Source organism: Bombina bombina, chromosome 8, assembly GCF_027579735.1.
Source record: "Bombina bombina isolate aBomBom1 chromosome 8, aBomBom1.pri, whole genome shotgun sequence".
Classification (NCBI taxonomy): Eukaryota; Metazoa; Chordata; class Amphibia; order Anura; family Bombinatoridae; genus Bombina; species Bombina bombina.
In genome coordinates this window covers 297369103-297397094 of record NC_069506.1, presented here as the reverse complement: position 1 = coordinate 297397094, position 27992 = coordinate 297369103, and the positions used below count along the sequence as shown (strand labels likewise).

At 42.1% G+C, this 27992-nt stretch overlaps 1 protein-coding gene across 1 annotated transcript in view; it reads left to right on the top strand.

The window, feature by feature from the left end:
* The window catches only part of UBE4B (ubiquitination factor E4B), a 618413-nt gene that overhangs the window by 563160 nt on the left and 27261 nt on the right, over positions 1-27992 (top strand). Inside the window, exons 19-20 of the mRNA XM_053691155.1 lie at positions 21738-21828; positions 24881-25055. Coding sequence (XP_053547130.1) covers positions 21738-21828; positions 24881-25055 — 266 coding nt within the window. The remainder of the gene's footprint in view (positions 1-21737; positions 21829-24880; positions 25056-27992) is intronic.

The window sequence follows — 27992 nt, the reverse complement described above, 5'->3', positions numbered from 1 at the left end:
CTCCTGTCTAATCTCTGCGGTTCATATCCCAGGTGTAGACAATTGGGAAGCGGATTATCTCAGTCGCCAAACGTTGCATCCGGGCGAATGGTCTCTTCACCCAGAGGTATTTCTTCAGATTGTTCAAATGTGGGAACTTCCAGAAATAGATTTGATGGCGTCTCATCTAAACAAGAAACTTCCCAGGTATCTGTCCAGATCCCGGGATCCTCAGGCGGAGGCAGTGGATGCATTATCACTTCCTTGGAAGTATCATCCTGCCTATATCTTTCCGCCTCTAGTTCTTCTTCCAAGAGTAATCTCCAAGATTCTGAAGGAATGCTCGTTTGTTCTGCTGGTAGCTCCGGCATGGCCTCACAGGTTTTGGTATGCGGATCTTGTCCGGATGGCCTCTTGCCAACCGTGGACTCTTCCGTTAAGACCAGACCTTCTGTCTCAAGGTCCTTTTTTCCATCAGGATCTGAAATCCTTAAATTTAAAGGTATGGAGATTGAACGCTTGATTCTTGGTCAAAGAGGTTTCTCTGACTCTGTGATTAATACTATGTTACAGGCTCGTAAATCTGTATCTAGAGAGATATATTATAGAGTCTGGAAGACTTATATTTCTTGGTGTCTTTCTCATCATTTTTCTTGGCATTCTTTTAGAATACCGAGAATATTACAGTTTCTTCAGGATGGTTTAGATAAGGGTTTGTCCGCAAGTTCCTTGAAAGGACAAATCTCTGCTCTTTCTGTTCTTTTTCACAGAAAGATTGCTATTCTTCCTGATATTCATTGTTTTGTACAAGCTTTGGTTCGTATAAAGCCTGTCATTAAGTCAATTTCTCCTCCTTGGAGTTTGAATTTGGTTCTGGGGGCTCTTCAAGCTCCTCCATTTGAACCTATGCATTCATTGGACATTAAATTACTTTCTTGGAAAGTTTTGTTCCTTTTGGCCATCTCTTCTGCCAGAAGAGTTTCTGAATTATCTGCTCTTTCTTGTGAGTCTCCTTTTCTGATTTTTCATCAGGATAAGGCAGTGTTGCGAACTTCTTTTGAATTTTTACCTAAAGTTGTGAATTCCAACAACATTAGTAGAGAAATTGTGGTTCCTTCATTATGTCCTAATCCTAAGAATTCTAAGGAGAAATCGTTGCATTCTTTGGATGTTGTTAGAGCTTTGAAATATTATGTTGAAGCTACTAAATCTTTCCGAAAGACTTCTAGTCTATTTGTTATCTTTTCCGGTTCTAGAAAAGGCCAGAAAGCTTCTGCCATTTCTTTGGCATCTTGGTTGAAATCTTTAATTCATTGAGTCGGGTAAGACTCCGCCTCAGAGGATTACAGCTCATTCTACTAGGTCAGTTTCTACTTCCTGGGCGTTTAGGAAGGAAGCTTCGGTTGATCAGATTTGCAAAGCAGCAACTTGGTCCTCTTTGCATACTTTTACTAAATTCTACCATTTTGATGTATTTTCTTCTTCTGAAGCAGTTTTTGGTAGAAAAGTACTTCAGGCAGCGGTTTCAGTTTGAATCTTCTGCTTATGTTTTTCATTAAACTTTATTTTGGGTGTGGATTATTTTCAGCAGGAATTGGCTGTCTTTATGTTATCCCTCCCTCTCTAGTGACTCTTGTGTGGAAAGATCCACATCTTGGGTAATCATTATCCCATACGTCACTAGCTCATGGACTCTTGCTAATTACATGAAAGAAAACATAATTTATGTAAGAACTTACCTGATAAATTCATTTCTTTCATATTAGCAAGAGTCCATGAGGCCCGCCCTTTTTTTGTGGTGGTTATGATTTTGTATAAAGCACAATTATTCCAATTCCTTATTTTATATGCTTTCGCACTTTTTTATCACCCCACTTCTTGGCTATTCGTTAAACTGAATTGTGGGTGTGGTGAGGGGTGTATTTATAGGTATTTTGAGGTTTGGGAAACTTTGCCCCTCCTGGTAGGAATGTATATCCCATACGTCACTAGCTCATGGACTCTTGCTAATATGAAAGAAATGAATTTATCAGGTAAGTTCTTACATAAATTATGTTATATATGTGTGTGTTTGAGTATATATGTGTGTGTGTATATATGTGTGTGTGTGTGTGTGTTCTTTATATATGTGTTTGTGTGAATATATATATATATATGTGTGTGTGTGTGTGAATATAAAACTATAAATGTCATGACTCAGGATTCATGCCTTTTGAACTCGTTATACAAATAGAAATATATACAAGCATTTGGGAGAACATTGTCTAATGGACTATCAAAAGATATTTTGCAAGATAATATAAGGACTATAACTAAAGGTTACTCTTTACACAAATTGTTAGATACTCTTACCGTCTATACTATATTTATGTAAAGGTATCAAGGTCTCTTCTCATATTGAGACCATATGGACTGCTAGTCTTAAGAACAAACATCCAGTATATTTTGCGTTTGTTTAATTTATTTTCCCTGTCCCCTCCCCTTTTCCAGAGTAGGACATGATCAATACCCTGTATACATAGTTTTGAGACATTTGAATTTTGACAGTCTATAAAATGCCTTGCTATTGGGGTATCAGAATCTATTTCTTCCACAAGAAGTCCACGGATTTCATCCTTACTTGTGGGATTTATTCTCCTGCTAACAGGAAGTGGCAAAGAGCACCGCAGCAGAGCTGTATATATAGCTCCTCCCTTCCTTCCGCCTCTAGTCATTATCTTTGCCTGTGTTAGTAATAGGAAGAGGTAAAGTGAGGTGTTAGTTTTAGATTCTTCAATCAAGAAATGTTTTATTTTAAAATGGTACCGGTGAGTACTATTTCTCCTGTTAAGTGTGGTCAGTCCACGGGTCATCATTACTTCTGGGATATTATCTCCTCCCCTACAGGAAGTGCAAGAGGATTCACCCAGCAGAGCTGCTATATAGCTCCTCCCCTCTACGTCACCTCCAGTCATTCTCTTGCACCCAACGAATAGATAGGATGTGTGAGAGGACTGTGGTGATTTTAATTAGTTTATTACCTTCAATCAAAAGTTTGTTATTTTATAATAGCACCGGAGTGTGTTATTCATTCTCTGGTAGAATTTGAAGAAGAATCTACCTGAGTTTTTTCTATGATTTTAGCCGGAGTAGTTAAGATCATATTGCTGTTTCTCGGCCATCTGAGGAGAGGTAAACTTCAGATCAGGGGACAGCGGGCAGATTAATCTGCAAAGAGGTATGTAGCAGTTTATTATTTTCTGACATGGAATTGATGAGAAAATCCTGCCATACCGTTATAATGTAAACTCAGCCTTAAATGCAGTAGATGTAGCTGGTATCAGGCTGTCATGTATGTATATTTTACACTTCAGTATTCTGGGGAATGGTACTTCACTGGATTTATACTGTATGCATAGACTTAACCTAATTTGCAGGGACTTGCAATAGGTTTAAATAACAATTAATTTATTGAGGTTAAACGTTTTTTTGCTGACATGTAAAATCGTTTATTTCTCTGAGGTACTGGGTGAAAAAATGTTTTGGGCACTATTTTTCCACTTGGCAATAGTTTTGTTTAAATTAAAGCAGTTTACTGATCTCTCTCACTGTTATGTGTGAGGGGGAGGGCCCATTTTTGGCGCTTTTACAACGCATCAAAAAACTCAGTCAGAAGTTCATTTTCTTCCTGCATGATCCGGTTCATCTCTACAGAACTCAGGGATCTCCAAAGCTTGTTTTGAGGGAGGTAATCATTCACAGCAGAGCTGTGAAGATTGTAGTTGACTGTGATAAAAAACATTTATTTGTGTATTTTTTCTGCTGTCAGGGTTAGTTATCCTTTGCTAATGGGAACAATCCTTTGCTAAAATTGTATATTTCTTACAAAGATTTGATGCTATAACTTATTTATTTTCAACTGTCATAATTTTTTCTGTGCTTCTTATAGGCACAGTTCGTTTTCACATTATTGTAAATTACTTGAAAAGCATTTCCAAGTTGCTAGTTTATTGCTAGTGTGTTAAACATGTCTGATTCAGAGGAAGATACATGTGCTATATGTGCTAATGCCAAAGTGGAGCCCAATAGAAATTTATGTACTAATTGTATTGATGTTACTTTAAATAAAAGTCAATCTGTACAAACTGAACATATTTCACCTAACAACGAGAGGAGAGTTATGCCGACTAACTCGCCTCACGTGTCAGTACCTGCATCTCCCGCTCAGGAGGTGCGTGATATTGTAGCGCCGAGTACATCTGGGCGGCCATTTCAAATCACATTACAGGATATGGCTACTGTTATGACTGAAGTTTTGGCTAAATTACCAGAACTTAGAGGCAAGCGTGATCACTCTGGGGTGAGAACAGAGTGCGCTGATAATATTAGGGCCATGTCAGACACTGCGTCACAGGTGGCAGAACATGAGGACGGAGAACTTCATTCTGTGGGTGACGGTTCTGATCCAAACAGACTGGATTCAGATATTTCAAATTTTAAATTTAAGCTGGAAAACCTCCGTGTATTACTAGGGGAGGTGTTAGCGGCTCTGAATGATTGTAACACAGTTGCAATACCAGAGAAAATGTGTAGGTTGGATAAATATTTGCGGGTACCGGCGAGTACTGATGTTTTTCCTATACCTAAGAGACTTACTGAAATTGTTACTAAGGAGTGGGATAGGCCCGGTGTGCCGTTCTCACCTCCTCCGATATTTAGAAAAATGTTTCCAATAGACGCCACCACACGGGACTTATGGCAAACGGTCCCTAAGGTGGAGGGAGCAGTTTCTACTTTAGCTAAGCGTACCACTATCCTGGTGGAGGATAGCTGTGCTTTTTCAGATCCAATGGATAAGAAATTAGAGGGTTACCTTAAGAAAATGTTTGTTCAACAAGGTTTTATATTGCAACCTCTTGCATGTATTGCGCCTGTCACGGCTGCAGCAGCATTTTGGTTTGAGTCTCTGGAAGAGACACTTCAATCATCTACACTAGATGAGATTACAGACAAACTTAAAGCCCTTAAGTTAGCTAACTCATTTATTTCAGATGCCGTAGTACATTTAACTAAACTTACGGCTAAGAATTCCGGATTTGCCATTCAGGCACGCAGAGCACTGTGGCTAAAATCCTGGTCAGCTGATGTTACTTCTAAATCTAAATTGCTTAATATACCTTTCAAAGGGCAGACCTTATTCGGGCCCGGGTTGAAAGAGATTATCGCTGACATTACAGGAGGTAAAGGCCATGCCCTGCCTCAGGACAAAGCCAAACCTAGGGCTAGACAGTCTAATTTTCGTTCCTTTCGTAATTTCAAAGCAGGAACTGCATCAACTTCCTCTGCACCAAAACAGGAAGGAGCTGTTGCTCGCTACAGACAAGGCTGGAAACCTAACCAGTCCTGGAACAAGGGCAAGCAGGCCAGGAAACCTGCTGCTGCCCCTAAGACAGCATGAATCGAGGGCCCCCGATCCGGGACCGGATCTAGTAGGGGGCAGACTTTCTCTCTTCGCCCAGGCTTGGGCAAGAGATGTTCAGGATCCCTGGACGTTAGAGATCATATCTCAGGGATACCTTCTGGGCTTCAAATCCTCTCCCCCAAGAGGGAGATTTCATCTGTCAAGGTTGTCAACAAACCAAATAAAGAAAGAAGCGTTCCTACGCTGCGTACAAGATCTTTTATTAATGGGAGTGATCCATCCAGTTCCGCGGTCGGAACAAGGACAAGGGTTTTACTCAAATCTGTTTGTGGTTCCCAAAAAACAGGGAACCTTCAGGCCAATCTTGGATTTAAAGATCCTAAACAAATTCCTAAGAGTTCCATCGTTCAAGATGGAAACTATTCGAACAATTTTGCCCATGATCCAAGAGGGTCAGTACATGACCACAGTGGATTTAAAGGATGCTTACCTTCACATACCGATTCACAGAAATCATTACCGGTATCTAAGGTTTGCCTTTCTAGACAGGCATTACCAGTTTGTAGCTCTTCCATTCGGATTGGCTACGGCTCCAAGAATCTTCACAAAGGTTCTGGGTACTCTTCTGGCGGTACTAAGACCGCGAGGAATTTCGGTAGCTCCGTACCTAGACGACATTCTGATACAAGCTTCAAGCTTTCAAACTGCCAAGTCTCATACAGAGTTAGTACTGGCATTTCTAAGGTCGCATGGATGGAAGGTGAACGAAAAGAAGAGTTCTCTCTTTCCACTCACAAGAGTTCCCTTCTTAGGGACTCTGATAGATTCTGTAGAAATGAAGATTTACCTGACAGAAGACAGGTTAACAAAGCTTCAAAATGCATGCCGTGTCCTTCATTCCATTCAACACCCGTCAATAGCTCAATGCATGGAGGTGATCGGCTTAATGGTAGCGGCAATGGACATAGTACCTTTTGCACGCCTACATCTCAGACCGCTGCAATTGTGCATGCTAAGTCAGTGGAATGGGGATTACTCAGATTTGTCCCCCACTCTGAATCTGAATCAAGAGACCAGAAATTCTCTTCTATGGTGGCTTTATCGGCCACACCTGTCCAGGGGGATGCCATTCAGCAGGCCAGACTGGACAATTGTAACAACAGACGCCAGCCTACTAGGTTGGGGCGCTGTCTGGAATTCTCTGAAGGCTCAGGGACTATGGAATCGGGAGGAGAGTCTCCTTCCAATAAACATTCTGGAATTGAGAGCAGTTCTCAATGCCCTTCTGGCTTGGCCCCAGTTAACAACTCGGGGGTTCATCAGGTTTCAGTCGGACAACATCACGACTGTAGCTTACATCAACCATCAGGGAGGGACAAGAAGCTCCCTAGCAATGATGGAAGTATCAAAGATAATTCGCTGGGCAGAGTCTCACTCTTGCCACCTGTCTGCAATCCACATCCCGGGAGTGGAGAACTGGGAGGCGGATTTCTTAAGTCGTCAGACTTTTCATCCGGGGGAGTGGGAACTTCATCCGGAGGTCTTTGCCCAGATACTTCGACGTTGGGGCAAACCAGAGATAGATCTCATGGCGTCTCGTCAGAACGCCAAGCTTCCTCGCTACGGGTCCAGATCCAGGGATCCGGGAGCGGTTCTGATAGATGCTTTGACAGCACCTTGGACCTTCGGGATGGCTTATGTGTTTCCACCCTTCCCGATGCTTCCTCGATTGATTGCCAGAATCAAACAGGAGAGAGCATCAGTGATTCTAATAGCACCTGCATGGCCACGCAGGACTTGGTATGCAGATCTAGTGGACATGTCATCCTGTCCGCCTTGGTCTCTACCTCTGAAACAGGACCTTCTGATCCAGGGTCCATTCAAACATCAAAATCTAACTTCTCTGAAGCTGACTGCTTGGAAATTGAACGCTTGATTTTATCAAAACGTGGTTTTTCTGAGCCAGTTATTGATACCTTAATACAGGCTAGGAAGCCTGTTACCAGAAGGATTTACCATAAAATATGGCGTAAATACTTATATTGGTGCGAATCCAAGAGTTACTCATGGAGTAAGGTTAGGATTCCAAGGATATTGTCTTTTCTACAAGAAGGTTTAGAAAAGGGGTTATCCGCTAGTTCTTTGAAGGGACAGATTTCAGCTCTGTCCATTCTTTTACACAAACGTCTGTCAGAAGTTCCGGACGTTCAAGCTTTTTGTCAGGCTTTAGCTAGGATCAAGCCTGTGTTTAAAACTGTTGCTCCGCCATGGAGTTTGAACTTAGTTCTTAATGTTTTACAGGGTGTTCCGTTTGAACCCCTTCATTCCATTGATATCAAGTTGTTATCTTGGAAAGTTCTGTTTTTAATGGCTATTTCCTCGGCTCGAAGAGTTTCTGAGTTATCTGCCTTACATTGTGATTCTCCTTATCTGATTTTTCATTCAGACAAGGTAGTTCTGCGTACTAAACCTGGGTTCCTACCTAAGGTGGTCACTAACAGGAATATCAATCAAGAGATTATTGTTCCATCTTTGTGTCCTAATCCTTCCTCGAAGAAGGAACGTCTGCTACACAATCTAGATGTAGTCCGTGCCCTGAAATTTTATCTACAGGCAACTAAGGATTTTCGTCAAACGTCTTCCCTGTTTGTCGTTTATTCTGGTCAGAGGAGAGGTCAAAAAGCTTTGGCTACCTCTCTCTCTTTTTGGCTTCGTAGCATAATACGATTAGCCTATGAGACTGCTGGACAGCAGCCTCCTGAAAGAATTACAGCTCATTCTACTAGAGCTGTGGCTTCCACTTGGGCCTTTAAGAATGAGGCTTCTGTTGAACAGATTTGCAAGGCTGCAACTTGGTCTTCTCTTCATACTTTTTCCAAATTTTACAAATTTGACACTTTTGCTTCTTCGGAGGCTGTTTTTGGGAGAAAGGTTCTTCAGGCAGTGGTTCCCTCCGTATAAAGAGCCTGCCTGTCCCTCCCGTCATCCGTGTACTTTTGCTTTGGTATTGGTATCCCAGAAGTAATGATGACCCGTGGACTGACCACACTTAACAGGAGAAAACAAAATTTATGCTTACCTGATAAATTCATTTCTCCTGTAGTGTGGTCAGTCCACGGCCCGCCCTATTTTTTATGGCAGGCTAAAAAAAATTTTGGATTATACTCCAGTCACCACTACACCCTTGGGCTTCTCCTTTCTCGTTGGTCCTTTGGTCGAATGACTGGAGGTGACGTAGAGGGGAGGAGCTATATAGCAGCTCTGCTGAGTGAATCCTCTTGCACTTCCTGTAGGGGAGGAGATAATATCCCAGAAGTAATGATGACCCGTGGACTGACCACACTACAGGAGAAATGAATTTATCAGGTAAGCATAAATTTTGTTTTTCCTCAGGGAGAAATCGTCAGTCTGGATTCCCAAGAGGAATGAAGAGATTATTTTTCTGTCCTGATGTTGATGATCTTAGCAGACGTTACTAAGATCCATTCTGGTTCCCACAGAGCTTCTTAAGGTAATGCAAGAAAAATCTTCAGTGTGGAGAACGGTGTCATGCTACAAGCAGCATTGAGGTATGTTCAGTCTTTTATTTCTGAGGAGACTTGTTATATCAGAACTGGCTGACATTTATCCCTACAGTGGAAGGGGTAAGCAGTAGAGCTATATGGGTTATGGTGGTACTGAAATTACCGTTTTGTATATTGATTACTATGTTATGTGACTCAATATGGGCTTGACACTGGGAGAGGCAGCTGAGAGACTTTGGGGACCACATGGCTTATTAAAACCGCTTCCCATGCGGTTATGGAGACGGTTAATGTGACGCCTATGGTGGGCGGGGCCTATTTCGCGTGCTCAGACGCGCAGTTTTCTCTTCACTAGAAGGCAGCAGCCACTAGCTCCGGTGAGTTTCAGTCACTGGATCGTTATTGACTCAGTCTTGAGTACCCTGGGGGCAGGTAGGAGCCACAGCTCTAAGGTGCTGGGGCTGTTATCGTTTTTTAAAGCTTATTTACAAATAAAAACACTTTAAAATGTGATTTAGCATTTTTTTCTCAAATTGTGCAATAATTTTTGGCTAATTTGAACTGTTTATTATAATTTTTAGTGCTGAAAAGTCGTTTTTGGTACAATACAGAAAAATTGTTGCTCTTTTATTATCTAAAGGCGCAGTACTTTTTTTTTTTTTTTTTTTAATTCTTTGAATCAATAAATAAGGTTAAAAGCGACTATTGTGGCTATTGCTAGTCTGTTTAACATGTCTGAACTTGAGGAAACTCCTTGTTCTATGTGTTTAGAGGCCATTGTGGAACCCCCTCTTACTTTGTGTACCTCTTGTACTGAAATGGCCTTACAATGTAAAAAACATTTTTTATGTAAAGAAAGTGTGCCTAAGGATGATTCTCAGTCTGAAGAGAATCAGGATATGCCGCCTAATTCTCCCCAAGTGTCACAACCTTTTAACGCCCACCCAAGCAACGCCAAGTTCCTCAACCTCGTCTAATTCTTTTACTCTGCAGGATATGGCTGCAGTTATTCCAACTACCCTTACAGAGGTATTATCTAAGTTACCAGTGTTACAGGGCAAACGCAGTAGGACAGGAATCAATGTGAATACTGAGTCCTCTGATGCTTTGTTGGCTATTTCCGATGTACCCTCACAGGGATCTGAGCTAGGGGTCAGGGAAATTTTGTCTGAGGGAGAACTTTCGGAATCGGGAAGCGTGTTACCTCAGACAGATTCGGACATCATGTCCTTTAAATTTAAGCTGGAACACCTCCGCCTGTTACTTCGGGAGGTCTTAGCGACTCTGGATGACTGTCACCCTATTATGGTACCACCAGAGAAATTGTGTAAAATGGACAAATATCTAGAAGTCCCTGCTTACACTGATGTTTTTCTGGTTCCTAAGAGAATCTCGGAGATTATCAAGAGGGAGTGGGACAGACCGGGTATACCGTTCTCTCCTCCTCCTAATTTTAAGAAGATGTATCCCATATCGGACACCGTTCGGGACTCTTGGCAGACAGTCCCTAAGGTGGAGGGAGCTATATCTACCCTGGCTAAGCGTACAACTATTCCTATTGAGGACAGCTGTGCTTTCAAAGACCCTATGGATAAGAAATTGGAGGGTCTTCTAAAAAAATTATTTATTCATCAGGGTTTCCTTTTACAACCAACAGCCTGCATTGTTCCAGTTACTACTGCAGCAGCTTTCTGGTATGATGCCTTAGAGTCTCTTGAGACTGAGACTCCTTTAGAGAATATTTTAGATAGATTTAAGGCTCTCAAGCTGGCTAATTCTTTTATCACAGATGCCGCCTTTCAAATTGCTAAATTGGCGGCTAAAAATGCAGGATTTGCCATTTTAGCGCGTAGAGCGTTATGGTTAAAATCGTGGTCTGCCGATGTGTCATCTAAGTCAAAGCTCTTGGCTATTCCTTTCAAGGGTAAGACCCTATTTGGGCCTGATTTGAAGGAAATCATTTCTGACATTACTGGAGGTAAAGGTCATCTTTTACCTCAGGATAAGACTGTTAAGATGAGAGGTAAACAAAATAATTTTCGTTCCTTTCGGACCTTTAAAAGAGTACCCTCTTCTTCCTCTTCCTCCACAAAACAGGAAGGGAATTTTGCTCAGGCCAAGTCCGTCTGGAGACCCAACCAGGCTTGGAACAAGGGTAAACAACCCAAGAAGCCCGCTGCTGCTACCAAGACAGCATGAAGGGGCGGCCCCCGATCCGGGACCGGATCTAGTAGGGGGCAGACTTTCTCTCTTTGCCCAGGCTTGGGCAAGAGATGTTCAGGATCCCTGGGCACTAGAAATCGTGACCCACGGGTATCAACTGAAATTCAAAAGTTTTCTCCCAAGAGGGAGATTTCTTCTTTCACGATTGTCTGTAGACCAGATAAAAAGAGAGGCGTTCTTACGTTGTGTAAAAGACCTCTCTACTATGGGAGTAATTTGTCCCGTTCCAAGACTAGAACGGGGACAGGGGTTTTACTCGAATCTTTTCGTGGTTCCCAAAAAAGAGGGAACGTGCAGATCTATTTTAGATCTCAAGAGTCTGAACAAGTTTCTCAGAGTCCCATCTTTCAAGATGGAGACTATTAGAACAATTTTACCAATGATCCAGGAGGGTCAATATATGACTACCGTGGATTTGAAGGATGCATACCTTCATATTTCTATTCACAAGGATCATCATCAGTACCTAAGGTTTGCCTTCCTGGACAAACATTTTCAGTTTGTGGCTCTTCTCTTCGGGTTGGAGACAGCACCCATTTTCTTCACGAAAATGGCGCCTTATCTGGATGATATTTTGATTCAGGCGTCGACTTATCATCTAACAAAGTCTCATACAGACACAGTGTTGTCCTTTCTGAGAACTCACGGATGGAAGGTGAATCTGGAAAAAAGTTCACTAATTTCACAGACAAAGGTTCCCTTCTTGGGAACTCTGATAGATTCTATAGCCATGAAGATTTTTCTGACGGAGGTCAGAAAGTCAAAGATTCTAAATACATGCCGAGCCCTTCAGTCCAATTCTCGGCCATCGGTGGCTCAATGCATGGAGGTAATTGGATTGATGGTGGCGGCAATGGACATTATTCCGTTTGCTCAGTTTCATCTCAGACCACTGCAACTGTGCATGCTCGGACAGTGAAATTGGGACTATGCAAATTTATCTCCTCCGATAAATCTGGACCAGGAGACCAGAAACTCTCTTTTTTGGTGGTTGTCGCCAGATCATCTGTCCCAAGGGACGTGTTTCTGCAGACCCTCGTGGGTGATAGTGACAACGGACGCCAGTCTACTAGGCTGGGGTGCAATCTGGAATTCCCTGAAGGCTCAGGGTGTATGGACTCAGGTGGAGTCTCTACTTCCAATCAATATTCTGGAATTGAGAGCAATATTCAATGCGCTTCAGGCGTGGCCTAAGTTGGCTTCGGCCAAATTCATCAGATTCCAGTGGGACAACATCACGACTGTGGCTTACATCAATTATCAGGGAGGAACGAGGACTTCCTTAGCAATGACAGAAGTATCCAAGATAATTCGATGGGCGGAGGTCCACTCTTGTTCTCTGTCAGCAATCTACATCCCAGGAGTGGATAACTGGGAAGCGGACTTTTTAAGCCGACAGGCATTTCATCCGGGGAAGTGGGAACTCCATCCGGAGTTCTTTGCCTCACTGATTCTCCGATGGGGCAGACCGGAATTGGATCTGATGGCGTCTCGACAGAATGACAAGCTCCCAAGATACGGATCCCAGGTCAAGGGATTTTCAGGCCGAACTGATAGATGCCTTGGCAGTGCCTTGGTCGTTCAACCTAGCTTATGTGTTTCCACCGTTTCCTCTCCTTCCCCGGGTGATTGCTCGGATCAAACAGGAGAGAGCTTCAGTAATTCTAATCGTGCCTGCGTGGCCACGCAGGACTTGGTATGCAGATCTAGTGGACATGTCCTCTCTGCCTCCGTGGAAACTTCCATTGAGACAGGACCTTCTCATTCAATTGTCCTTTCCAACATCCAAATCTAATTTCTCTGCAGCTGACTGCTTGGAGATTGAACGCTTGATTTTATCTAAGCGGGGGTTTTCCGATTCGGTCATTGATACTCTGATTCAGGCACGTAAACCTGTTACTAGAAAGATTTACCATAAGATATGGTGTAAATATATTTGTTGGTGCGAATCCAAGGGCTACTCATGGAGTAGAGTTAGGATTCTGTCCTTTCTCCAATAAGGATTGGAGAAAGGGTTGTCAGCAAGTTCCTTAAAAGGACAGATATCTGCTTTGTCAATTTTGCTACACAAACGTTTAGCAGATGTTCCAGACGTTCAGTCTTTTTGTCAGGCTCTAACCAGAATTAAGCCTGTGTTTAGACCAATTGCTCCACCCTGAAGTTTGAATTTAGTTCTTAATGTTCTTCAAGGGGTTCCGTTTGAACCATGCATTCCATAGATATTAAGTTGTTATCTTGGAAAGTTTTGTTTTTGGTTGCTATTTCTTCTGCTTATAGAGTTTCTGAGCTTTCAGCGTTACAATGTGATTCGCCTTACCATATCTTCCATTCTGATAAGGTGGTTTTACGTACCAAACCTGGTTTCCTTCCTAAGGTTGTTTCTAATAAGAATATTAATCAGGAAATTGTTGTTTCTTCATTATGTCCTAACCCTTCTTCTAAGAAGGCGCCTATGTTGCATAACCTGGACGTGGTCCGTGCCCTGAAGTTTTACTTGCAGGTGACTAAGGATTTCCGTCAATCATCTTCATTAGTCATTGTTTTTTCTGGAAAGTGTAGGGGTCAGAAAGCTACGGCTACCTCTTTCTTTTTGGCTGAAGAGTATCATCCGTCTGGCATATGAGGCTGCTGGACAGCAGCCTCCTGAAAGAATTACGGCTAATTCTACTAGGGCTGTGGCTTCCTCATGGGCGTTTAAAAACGATGCTTCTGTTGAACAGATTTGCAAGGCTGCGACTTGGTCGTCTCTTCACACTTTTTCCAAATTTTACAAATTTGATACTTTTGCTTCTTCTGAGGCTGGTTTTGGGAGAAAGGTTCTTCAAGCAGTGGTGCCTTCCGTTTAGGTTCCTGTCTTGTCCCTCCCTTTCATCCGTGTCTGTAGCTTTGGTATTGTATCCCACAAGTAAGGATGAAATCCGTGGACTTGTCATATCTTGTAGAAGAAAAGGAAATTTATGCTTACCTGATAAATTAATTTCTTCTATGAAATGACGAGTCCACGGCCCACCCTGTTATTTTTAAGACAGGTTTAGTTTATATTATATTTGTTAGAAACTTCAGTCACCTCTGCACCTTTGGCTTTTCCTTTCTCTTCTTAACTTCAGTCTAATGACTGGAGGTGGAGGGAAGGGAGGAGCTATATATACAGCTCTGCTGTGGTGCTCTTTGCCACTTCCTGTTAGCAGGAGGATAAATCCCACAAGTAAGGATGAAATCCGTGGACTCGTCATATCGTAGAAGAAATTTATCAGGTAAGCATAAATTTCCTTTTTTATGCTCCAAGTGTGTATTGGACATTGAGAAACATGTAGTGTTAAATAAACTTTATAATGCAAAATGAAGGTGTTATAGTCATTTATAAGAAAATCGCAATTTTTTTTTATTTATTTTTTTGCCCATGTCGCCCAGCTATTTTTTTTGTTCAGAACCATGGAAAGCGCTTGTTTATTGGTAGGTGAATTTACCCACCAATCAGCAAGAACAACACAGTGTGTTCACCAAAAATGGGCCGCCATCTAAACTTACATTCTTGCATTTCAAATAAAGATACCAAGAGAATGAAAAGAATTTGATAATAGGAGTAAATTAGAAAGTTGCTTAAAATTGCATGCTCTATCTGAATCACGATAGAAAAAAATTGGGTTCAGTGTCCCTTTAATGTGGATATTCAGTTTTTGTCCTGTAAGGTTATTTTGGCATTTTTTTCTGTTGGAAGAGTTTCTAAATTATCTGCTTTTTTTCTGCGAGACTCTAACTTTTTCTTAAGGATAAGCAGGTTTAAAAACTAACGGCTAGATTTAGAGTTTGGCGGCCAAAGGGGTGCGTTAGCTACGCGTGCTTTTTTCCCCCCGCACCTTTTAAATACCGCTGGTATTTAGAGTTCACAGAAGGGCTGGGTTTTCAGTGCGTTAGGCTCCAAAAAGGGAGCGTAGAGCATAATTTAACGCCACTGCAACTCTAGATACCAGCGGTGCTTACGGACGCAGCCAGCTTCAAAAACGTGCTAGTGCACGATATCCCCATAGAAAACAATGGGGCAGTTTGAGCTGAAAAAAAACCTAACAGCTGCAAAAAAGCAGCGTTCAGCTCTTAACGCAGCCCCATTGTTTTCTATGGGGAAACACTTCCTACGTCTGCACCTAACACTCTAACATGTACCCCGAGTCTAAACACCCCTAGCCTTACACTTATTAACCCCTAATCTGCCGCCCCCGCTATCGCTGACACCTGCATATTTTTTTTAACCCCTAATCTGCCTCTCCGTATACCGCCGCTACCTACATTATACCTATGTACCCCTAATCTGCTGCCCCTAACACCGCCGACCCCTATATTATATTTATTAACCCCTAATCTGCCCCCCACAACGTCGCCGCCAGCTACCTACAATAATTAACCCCTAATCTGCCGATCGGAGCTGACCGCTACTATAATAAATGTATTAACCCCTAAAGCTAAGTCTAACTCTAAACCCTAACACCCCCCTAAGTTAAATATAATTTTTATCTAACGAAATAAATTAACTCTTATTAAATAAATTATTCCTATTTAAATCTAAATACTTACCTGTAAAATAAACCCTAATATAGCTACAATATAAATTATAATTATATTGTAGCTATTTTAGGATTAATATTTATTTTACAGGCAACTTTGTATTTATTTTAACCAGGTACAATAGCTATTAAATAGTTATTTACTATTTAATAGCTACCTAGTTAAAATAATTACAAAATTACCTGTAAAATAAATCCTTACCTAAGTTACAATTAAACCTAACACTACACTATCAATAAATTAATTAAATAAAATACCTACAATTATCTACAATTAAACCTAACACTACACTATCAATAATAATATTTACAAACATTAGAAAAAAAATTACAACAATTTTAAACTAATTACACCTACTCTAAGCCCCCTAATAAAATAACAAAGACCCCCAAAATAAAAAAATGCCCTACCCTATTCTAAATTACAAAAGTTCAAAGCTCTTTTACCTTACCAGCCCTTAAAAGGGCCCTTTGCGGGGCATGCCCCAAAGAATTCAGCTCTTTTGCCTGTAAAAAAAAACATACAATACCCCCCCCCCCCAACATTACAACCCACCACCCACATACCCCCAATCTAACCCAAACCCCCCTTAAATAAACCTAACACTAAGCCCCTGAAGATCTTCCTACCTTGTCTTCACCATGCCAGGTATCACCGATCATTCCAGGCTCCAAAATCTTCATCCAAGCCCAAGCGGAGGCTGGCGATCCATAATCCGGCGGCTGAAGAGGTCCAGAAGAGGCTCCGTAGTCTTCATCCTATCCGGGAAGAAGAGGCGATCCGGACCGGCAACCATCTTGATCCAAGCGGCATCTTCTATCTTCATCCGATGACGACCGGCTCCATCTTGAAGACCTCCACCGCGGACCCATCTTTTTCTTCCGACAACTTCCCGACAAATGACGGTTCCTTTAAGGGACGTCATCCAAGATGGCCTCCATCGAATTCCGATTGGCTGATAGGATTCTATCAGCCAATCGGAATTAAGGTAGGAAAATTCTGATTGGCTGATGGAATCAGAAAATCAGAATCAAGTTCAATCCGATTGGCTGATTCAATCAGCCAATCAGATTGTGCTCGCATTCTATTGGCTGTTCCGATCAGCCAATAGAATGCGAGCTCAATCTGATTGGCTAATCGGATCAGCCAATCGGATTGAACTTGATTCTGATTGGCTGATTCCATCAGCCAATCAGAATTTTCCTACCTTAATTCCGATTGGCTGATAGAATCCTATCAGCCAATCGGAATTCGATGGAGGCCATCTTGGATGACGTCCCTTAGAGGAACCGTCATTCGTCGGGAAGTCGTCGGAAGAAGAAGATGGGTCCGCGGTGGAGGTCTTCAAGATGGAGCCGGTCGTCATCGGATGAAGATAGAAGATGCCGCTTGGATCAAGATGGTTGCCGGTCCGGATCGCCTCTTCTTCCCGGATAGGATGAAGACTTCGGAGCCTCTTCTGGACCTCTTCAGCCGCCGGATTATGGATCGCCAGCCCCCGCTTGGGCTTGGATGAAGATTTTGGAGCCTGGAACGATCAGTGATACCTGGCATGGTGAAGACAAGGTAGGAAGATCTTCAGGGGCTTAGTGTTAGGTTTATTTAAGGGGGGTTTGGGTTAGATTAGGGGTATGTGGGTGGTGGGTTGTAATGTTGGGGGGGGTATTGTATGTTTTTTTTTTTACAGGCAAAAGAGCTGAATTCTTTGGGGCATGCCCCGCAAAGGGCCCTTTTAAGGGCTGGTAAGGTAAAAGAGCTTTGAACTTTTGTAATTTAGAATAGGGTAGGGCATTTTTTTATTTTGGGGGTCTTTGTTATTTTATTAGGGGGCTTAGAGTAGGTGTAATTAGTTTAAAATTGTTGTAATTTTTTTCTAATGTTTGTAAATATTTTTTTATTTTTTGTAACTTAGTTCTTTTTTATTTTTTGTACTTTAGTTAGTTTATTTAATTGTATTTATTTGAATTTATTTATTGATAGTGTAGTGTTAGGTTTAATTGTAACTTAGGTTAGGATTTATTTTGCAGGTAATTTTGTAATTATTTTAACTAGGTAGCTATTAAATAGTAAATAACTATTTAATAGCTATTGTACATGGTTAAAATAAATACAAAGTTACCTGTAAAATAAATATAAATCCTAAAATAGCTATAATATAATTATAATTTATATTGTAGCTATATTAGGGTTTATTTTACAGGTCAGTATTTAGCTTTAAATAGGAATAATTTATTTAATAAGAGTTAATTTATTTCGTTAGATTTAAATTATATTTAATTTAGGGGAGTGTTAGGGTTAGACTTAGCTTTAGGGGTTAATCCATTTATTACAGTAGCGGCGAGATTCGGTTGGCAGATTAGAGGTTAATAATTGAAGTTAGGTGTCGGCGATGTTAGGGAGGGCAGATTAGGGGTTAATACTATTTATTATAGGGTTATTGAGGCAGGAGTGAGGCGGATTAGGGGTTAATAACTTTATTATAGTAGCGGTGCGGTCCGCTCGGCAGATTAGGGGTTAATAAGTGTAGGCAGGTGAAGGCGACGTTGAGGGGGGCAGATTAGGGGTTAATAAATATAATATAGGGGTCGGCGGTGTTAGGGGCAGCAGATTAGGGGTTCATAGGGATGATGTAGGTGGCAGCGGTGTGCGGTCGGCAGATTAGGGGTTAAAATTTTTTAAGAGTGGCGGCGATGTGGGGGGACCTCGGTTTAGGGGTACATAGGTAGTTTATGTGTGTTAGTGTACTTTAGAGCACAGTAGTTAAGAGCTTTATGAACCGGCGTTAGCCCAGAAAGCTCTTAACTACTGACTTTTTTCTGCGGCTGGAGTTTTGTCGTTAGATTTCTAACGCTCACTTCAGCCACGACTCTAAATACCAGCATTAGAAAGATCCCATTGAAAAGATAGGATACGCAATTGACGTAAGGGGATCTGCGGTATGGAAAAGTCGCGGCTGGAAAGTGAGCGTTAGACCCTTTAATGACTGGCTCCAAATACCAGAGGGCGGTAAAAACCAGCGTTAGGAGCCTCTAACGCTGGTTTTGACGGCTACCGCCCAACTCTAAATCTAGGCCTAAATTGGATTTTTTTTTGCTTAAAGGGACACTGTACCCAAAAAAATTCTTTCGTGATTCAGATTGAGCATGAAATTTTAAGCAACTTTCTAATTTACTCCTATTATCAAATTTTCTTCATTCTCTTGGTATCTTTATTTGAAATGCAAGAATGTAAGTTTAGATGCCGGCCCATTTTTGGTGAACAACCTGGGTTGTCCTTGCTGATTGGTGGATAAATTCATCCACCAATAAAAAATTGCTGTCCAGAGTACTGAAACCAAAAAAAAGCTTAGATGCATTTTTTTCAAATAATGATAGCAAGAGAACGAAGAAAATTTGATAATAGGAGTAAATTAGAAAGTTGCTTAAAATTGCATGCTCAATCTGAATCACGAAAGAAATTTTTTGGGTACAGTGTCCCTTTAAGGTGGTATCTATTAATCATGAGATTGTTGTTCCTCCTTTTTCTTCATAAATTGAAAGAGTCCACAGCTGCATTCATTACTTTTGGGAATTCAGAACCTGGCCACCAGGAGGCGGCAAAGACACCCCAGCCAAAGGCTTAAATACCGTTCCCTGATCCCTCAGTCATTCATTGCCTTTTGTCCCAGGAGGTTGGCAGAGAAGTGTCAGAGTTTGCGTTTAGTCTCTTATGGAGGGTAGTACTCTTCGGCATGGGACTGGAGTTTTAAGTAGTCCTGTCAGCCTTTCAGTGAAAGCATGGATGAAAGTTAGAGTTGGGAGATGCAGGGAGAGTCTTTCTGAAAAACCATCCCGACTCATTTTAACAGCTCCTCAAGCAATCGGCGTTGACAAGTTTCGCTGTCTTTCTTCTCTCAAGTCCTTGACAGAATGATGCTACTATCTGTCACATTTGAAGGGACGTGTTCCTGTTCCACGGCGTAGATTCCGGTAAGATCGTTTCATTTTACTTTCGTCATGATTGTATAGTATTATAAATGTTTTCGCAAGAGGCTACCACCTTGCAGGACTAACTATAAATCAGGGTCTAAGTGAGGCTCCTTTTGTATCTTGGAATCAAGGGTTAATATCTCCTGAGGGGGGTTATTGAACAGGGTTTTTTTTAATCATGTTTGTTATGTGATTTGGCCTGCTTATGTGTAGTGTTACTTAGGCTCATGGCTTGTGGAACATAACAGCCTTTGGAAGTGATGCAGCCTTTACGGTCGGGCGCGCTTTTTCTGGACTGTACGGTTCACTTTGTGACCGGGCGTGGTCACGTTTTTGACTCTCCATTTCCGCATTCCTGACCGTGTGGCGATGAAGAAATTTTGATCTGCTGGTGTCGGGCTCTTAGGAGGTGGTGAGTGTCAGGTACCATTTAAGTTTTTGGTTCAATTTTTGTATCAATATCCTAGCTATGGAGGAGTCTGATATTGTGGAGACGGACGTCTCTGTTTCAGTTTCTACTCCTTGCGCAGAATGCGTATTCCCCTGGATGATACTAGCCTATCAGTTATGTTCTGAATGCCGTATTAGAGTGCTCAATTCCTCAGGATCGGGGAATCAAGGGGCCACTGAGCCATCCACCTCTGGGGCCTCTGTCCTCCGAGTGGCGAGTTCCCGTCCACCATCACTTACTATGCATGCAGGTAACCCAGACTTTGCTTATCCTTCTCCTGAAGGTAGCTTCTTCCCGCCAGGGGTTTCGGCATGATGTTGCATGTCCATAATTTTGGCACTGGCGCGTATGCAACTTCCAGAAGTTGGTTTTAGATACTGTTCGTGTTCTGTTATCCAGGGCTCTTCAGGCTTGAGGTGGCCTGTTCAGCTCTCTGGGGGAACGACTGTCCCTAAGGCTTTAGGGGGGACAGCCTTCGGGGGCCGGATTAATTTTTCGCTCTGGCGGGGGTATGCTGTTCCTTTCATTATAGACTGACGCGCCTTCATGTTTTTTTGAGGCACGCTTTGGCCTTGTCGGAAGATCTTAACATTAATGCATCTGAGACTTCACAGTCAGCTTCTTCGAATAGCTTGCAGAATTAGACATAAGGGGATGAAGTAATCTTCTTATAGTCTAGTTAATGAGTACTTCTTCCAGTTTGAGCTTGGTAGAACAGGGTCCCTGTTGGGCTGTTCCTGCGGGTGCGTCTGTTCTTTTTAGGCGATAAACCTGCGCGTTGCCTTATCTTTTATTTGGATTTCAAGCTCATGTTGGTTTTATATTTCCTTCGGGAAGTTTGTCTGAAATGGATACTCATGATTGCGCACTATTGCTTCTAAGGAAGTTTGTTATGGACGTGTTTAGTCCTATATGTGTTTGCTGTTTTTCCCTCTCTAGGGGGGATTCTGTGTGTCCTTGACAGTGATGACCCTTGGTTTCAGGCTGGTCCTGATTGGGTTCAGATCCTTCTGTCTCGAGGCCGAATTCAGACACGTGGCGCCTGTTCTGCCTGGCTGGTCCAGTTGTGCGCCGAGTGCCTCACATAATTTTGTGTTATTCTTGTTTTCTTTTACAAGTTACAGCTAAGCAGTCCTTATTGGCCTCTCAAGCTGATCGACCGGGACTCTGAGTTCTGCTGCGACTCTCTCTTTGATTCCGACTTTACGTTGGGATATGGACTGTTTCCTTCCCTGCGTGGGTTGGAGGTTGGGATGATTTAGGACCTCCTTGCCACTGGTTCTGGCGGGCTTGCCTTCTGCGGCTCTTGGAATTGTCCTTTTTGGATTTTTTCCTTTTGAGGTTCTCTTCTTCGGATGAGATTTCGGAACTTTGTCTGTTGCAACTTAGCGGTCTTGGCCGCCATATGTGGGTGCCTTGTGGCCTTTTTCCTACTTTGGGAATTTAGTTGTTCCCTATCAGGGGCTTAGGGGGTTTTCTATCAGGGTTTGGGATGCTCTGCATTCTTTTTCCTTTGGTATGGTTCTCTGGTACTCCTGAGGAGATTATGGAGACTAGCCTTCGTTTTTCTCACTCTTCGGGGGTCCTCAATGTTTCTCTGTGTGGTGTTTTAATGCCTTTTTGGGCTAAAGGCTCTTAGTGCGACTCTGTCGTACTTTAGCTCCTTTTGGAGTGTTGGACTCCTGCAAGGGTTTTCTCTTCCTTTTGGGTTGGGATTTTCGAGTGAGTCTTGTTCCCGTTTTCCCGGGTTAGTCCGGTTATGTTCCCTGTGATGTTCCCTTGAACGATCTGGGGCTTAGGCCTATAGTTTTTGTTGTGGATCTTCTGGATGTCCAAAAGACTTACGATCCTGTAGCTGGTTCGGTGCAATCCAGTTTTTCCAGGGAATATAGGCTATGACCTTCGGTTTAGTCAGTTGGGCTGTTAGCAGCTTGGCCAGGTTTTCCGTGCCTTTTGACTGAGGTGTGCTCCCCTTTTTGGAGAGTTCCTCGATGTTCATCTACGACGTCTAGATGATTTTCAGTTGGATTTGTTCCTCAGCCTATGGCTTGATGTCTTATGAGCTTGTACGCTGTTCTTTCCGTTCTCTCCCCTTCGGGGGGTAGTGGTCCTCCTTATGGGGGTGGGGTTTTCATTTCTCTGGAGGTTGGTTGTCCTGTGTGCAGGTTGTTGGAACAGGTGTTTTTTATTCTCTAGAAGAGAGTGATCCGCTCTCTGGGGTTCTTTATCATCTGGGGAGATGATGTCTCCATGTTTGATAGAGCTCTTAGGTTAGTACCCGAGCTCCGTTGGGGTGGCTGGTCCATCCTTTTCCATCCTCTTTCTGGGGACTGGTGTTTGGGGTGTTTTCTGTTCCCCTGTCCTTCAGATCTGACAGCCAGTTGTAGTGGCCTGTGGGTTACTTTGCTGCCTAGCAAGCGGAAGGTTTGCAGTTTGAAATCAGTTGCAGCCATTTGCACCTTGTCTGTGTGTTGGCAGACTTTTGCCAAGACTCTTTTGTTCACCGTGGGTCCTTTGTGGTACAATGAGCCTTTTTGAGGTTTCTGTGCTTTCTCCTTGTTCAAGATATGTGAGCAGGACTGGCGGCTTTTTGGTTAAGCCTGTGATGGGTCCACTGCTTAGTGGATGTTTTGCAGTCTGTTTGTTACCATTTGTGACCTATCCTCTGCTACTTTTACTTGCCTGCAGGTATTTTACTTCAAGGTCATCCTGGTATGACTGTAGCGTGTGGTGTTGACCCAGGGGTTTGCCTTCTGGGTTCGCTGCACGTATATTGGTTTCTGAAGACTTCAATATTTTGAGTTTCCTTGCGTCTGAGGACTCGTCTTCAGTTGTCTTTTAGGGTGCGGTTGCACTATCTTTAGGAGAAGTTCTTCTCTGTGTCGGATTCTTGTTGTTTCTGTACATTCTGGGGTATGGGCGTTGCCTCCCTTGTTTCTCACAACTGGTTTCGGTCTCTGTGAGCTTTACTTGGTTCCTGGTGTTTTCCTTTTCTTGGAAACTGTTATACCCCTTTTTAGGGTCTTCCGGGAATACTTGCTTGTTCCTCCATATCCTTTCCCTTTGGGAATTTGTTAGTTGATCCCTTCCCTTGTACTAAGGGTGTGTTGTTGAGAACCGCTTACTGGGCAACAGTGTCTCATGGAGGCGTGCTGGCTCGGTTTTGTTCCTCTCTGCGGTCTCTAGCAAGGCAAGTGTACTATCTGCGGGTCAGTGTCCTTGGGGCTTTTTCTTTTTCAAAATTTCTTGGCTTCGGACGAAGCAGGGTTTCTATTGGGTAAGGGTTTTTCAGGCCTGGTGCCCTCAGAATGGGCCGCCTTTTGTACACTCCTGTTTGAGCATTCAGTGTCCTCTATAGCTTGGGTATGGTTTTCCCAAAAGTAATGAATGCAGCTGTGGACTCTTTCCATTTATGAAGAAAAACTTAAATTATGCTTACCTGATGATGATTTTCTTTTCTTCAGATGGAAATAGTCCACAGCTCCCCGTCCGTGTTTTTCTGTGGCGTTTGTTATTTTTCTTCTGGCACCTTTTCACCCTGATATTTATTCTACTGTTCCTTGTTCCTCGGCAGAATGATAGGGGGATGAGGGAAGTGGGAGGGGTATTTAAGCATTTGGCTGGGGTGTCTTTGCCGCCTCCTGGTGGCCAGGTTCTGAATTCCAAAATGTAATGAATGCAGCTGTGGACTCTTTCCATCTGAAGAAAAGAAAATTATCAGGTAAGCATAATTTAAGTTTTTGTCCTAATGTGAAGAATTCTAAAGGAGAGGCTTCTTCATAATTTGGATATTGTCAGAGGTTTGAAATTCTGTTTGTAGGCTACTAAGGATTTTAGACAGTCCTCTTGTTTGTTCATTTCTTCTGTTCTCTAAAATGTCAGAAGGCTTCAGCTGTTTCGTTAGCTTCCTGACTGAAGCTTTTGATTTGTAAGGCTTACTCTTAAGATGGGACAGTCTCCTCCCAAACGTATAACTGCCCAATCTACTAGGTCAGTTGCTACTTTCTGGGCTTTTAAGAATGAGGCGTCTGATCAAATTTGCAAGGCGACTTCTTGGTCTTCCTTACACGCCTTTCTTATTCTACCATTTTGATGTTTTTACTTCTTCTGAAGCAGCTTTGGTAGAAAAGTCCTTCAGGCAGTTATTTTTGGATTGTATATATATTAAAGAAATATATATTCAAGATATAAATGAGTAATAATTGTGTCCTGTCCTCATTACTCATGGACTCCACAGCATGGGTATAAGTTTCCAGGAGTAATGGCTCATGGATTCTAACCACCTTTATGAAAGAAAATATAATTTATTCTTACCTGATAAATTCTTTTCTTTCTTGGCAGTTGAGAGTCCACAAACCCACCCTGTTATTTTCGATGGTGGTAGTTCCAGTGTGCACCTCTCTTATCCCACTTTCTTTTCTCTATCCTTGGATATGAACTACATATAGTGCTGTTTGTCTGTTGGACTGTTGTAATTGGATATGAACTACTGGGAGGAAAGGGGGAAAGTAGGAGGGATATTTGAATGTTCTGGTTGGGGGTGTCTTTGCCGCCTCCTGGTGGCCAGGTGTTGTATTCCCACTTGTAAGAATGGATTTTGTGGACTCTCACTACCAAGAAAGAAATACATTTATCAGGTAAGAATACATTTTGTTTTCGTCATGTTACAAACACATATAAATATATATAGTAGTGTCTTTAGGACACATTATGTCATACAGTACTGTGGTTTAGAGAGGTTTGCGCAATTACATTTGCATAATTTTTCTTTCAGAGGTCCTACAGCAAAGATTTGTTTGAGGAGGTTATTTCTAAAATGAAGAAAGCAGGGATCAAATCTACTATTGCTATTGAAAAATTCAAACTGCTTGCTGAGAAAGTAGAGCAGATTGTAGCCAGGAATGCGCGAGCGGAGCTGGATTACAGTGATGCACCAGATGAATTCAGAGGTACGTCTGTCATTCTGCAAAATCTGAAGATGATCAAATGGTTTCTTTTAACCCCTTAATGACCACATCACTTTTCCATTTTCTGTCCGTTTGGGACCAAGGCTATTTTTACATTTTTGAGGTGTTTGTGTTTAGCTGTAATTTTCCTCTTACTCATTTACTGTACCCACACATATTATATACCGTTTTTCTCGCCATTAAATGGACTTTCTAAAGATACCATTATTTTCATCATATCTTATAATTTACTATAAAAAAAATTATAAAATATGAGGAAAAAATGGAAAAAAAACACACTTTTTCTAACTTTGACCCCCAAAATCTGTTACACATCTACAACCACCAAAAAACACCCATGCTAAATAGTTTCTAAATTTTGTCCTGAGTTTAGAAATACCCAATGTTTACATGTTCTTTGCTTTTTTTGTAAACTATAGGGCCATAAATACAAGTAGCACTTTGCTATTTCCAAACCATTTCTTTTCAAAATTAGCGATAGTTACATTAGAGCACTGATATCTTTCAGGAATCTCTGAATATCCATTGACATGTATATATTTTTTTTTAGTAGACAACCCAAAGTATTGATCTAGGCCCATTTTGGTATATTTCATGCCACCATTTCACCGCCAAATGCAATCAAATAGAAAAAATTGTTCACTTTTCACAAATTTTTTCACAAACTTTTGGTTTCTAACTTAAATTATTTACAAACAGCTTGTGCAATTATGGCATAAATGGTTGTAAATTCTTCTCTGGGATCCCCTTTGTTCAGAAATAGCAGACATATATGACTTTGGTGTTGCTTTTTGGTAATTAGAAGGCCGCTAAATGCCACTGCGCACCACACGTGTATTATGCCCAGCAGTGAAGGGGTTAATTAGGGAGCATGTAGGGAGCTTTTTGGGGTAGTTTTAGCTTTAGTGTAGTGTAGTAGACAACCCCAAGTATTGATCTAGGCCAATTTTGGTATATTTCATGCCACCATTTCACCGCTAAATGCGATCAAATTAAAAGAAACGTTAATTTTTTCTCAATTTTAGGTTTCTCACTGAAATTATTTACAAACACCTTCTGCAATTATGGCACAAATGGTTGTAAATGCTTCTCTGGGATCCCCTTTGTTCAGAACTAGCAGACATATATGGCTTTGGCATTGCTTTTTGGTAATTAGAAGGCCTCTAAATGCCGCTGCGCATCACACGTGTATTATGGCTAGCAGTGAAGGGGTTAATTATGTAGCTTGTAGGGAGCTTGCAGGGTTAATTTTAGCTTTAGTGTAGAGCTCAGCCTCCCACCTGAAACATCAGACCCCCTGATCCCTCCCAAACAGCTCTCTTCCCTCCCCCACCCCACAATTGTCCCCGCCATCTTAAGTACTGGCAGAAACTCTGCCAGTACTAAAATAAAAGGTATTTGGCCCTTTTTTTAAAAAAAAAAAAAAGCATATTTACATATGCTGATGTGTAGGATCCCCCCTTAGACCCCAACCTCACTGATCCCCCACCATACTGCTCTCTAACCCTTCCCCTCTGCAATAATGGGCGCCATCTTGGGTACTGGCAGCTGTCTGCCAGTACCCAGTTTTGTAACAAAATGAGCCTTTTTTTTTTTTAAATTCCCTTTTCTGTAGTGTAGCTTCCCCCCCCACCGAGACCAACCCCCAACCCCTTCCAAAACCCTTAGATTGCATTTAAGTTTTTTTTTTTTTTACTTTTTAACTTTTTTTTTTCTGTAGTGTAGCGGTTCCCACCCGCTCCCGCCCCGTGCACGCGCCCGCCCACCACCCCCGTGCACGCGCGCGCTCCCGTGCGCGCCCCCGTAGCTCCCGCCCCCCGATCCCGCCCCCCTCCACTCCACATAGCGCACCGATGGCCGCCACCCGCCTCCCACGTAAGCTCCCACCCACCAACGATACCGGCCATCGATGTCCGGTGCAGAGAGGGCCACAGAGTGGCTCTCTCTGCATCGGATGGCCAAGGGGGGTTATTGCAGGATGCCTCCATATCGAGGCATCACTGCAATAACCGGAAAGCAGCTGGAAGCGAGCAGGATCGCTTCCAGCTGCTTTCCACACCGAGGACGTGCAGGGTACGTTCTCAGGCATTAACTGCCTTTTTTTTGAGGACGTACCCTGCACGTCCTCGGTCCTTAAGGGGTTAATGACCGTTTGATGTGGGCGGACGGCTATAAAAAACACAGAGCTTAAGTATTGATTTAGTACATCTGAAAATAAGTGATGAAAGGGAAGTGCAAAAAATAATATAGATTAAAAATTCTGTGTTACATTTACCATCACTTTATGTAGCAAACTTTTATGATTTATTTTGACTGCTTATCCAGTGATTAATCTGTAACGAGAAAATTGAAGTTTTTCCACTCCCTCCTGTAGTGGCTGTGCATACTGCAGGCTTCAGATCTCTGTTTCTGCCACATTGTATACACTGACTGCTTGATCAGTGCAGGTGCTTATTTGCCCCTAATTAGCCACAACAAAGAAGATGACATAAATCATGTGACTTATCAAGGTCTGTGTTTTGCTAACAAAATGACGTGTTAACGGTCTATCAAACATTTAACATTAAACCCCATTTTTTTCTTTCATGAATCAGACAGAGCATAAAATTTTAGTCAACTTTCTAATTTACTTCTATTATCTAATTTTCTTTGTTTTCTTGTTATCCTTTGTAGAACAGCAAGAAAGTAAGCTCAGGAGTGTGCACATGTCTACAGCACTATATGGCAGTTTTGCAACAATGTTAGCAAGAGCACTATATGGCATACCTATTTCCTGTCATGTAGTGCCCTAGGCATGTGCACGCTACCTATCTAGATATATCTCTTGAACAAAGAATAACATGAGAGCGAAATAAATTTGATAATAGTAAATTGTTTTGTTTTAATGTATTCTCTATCGGAATCATGAAAGAGAAATTT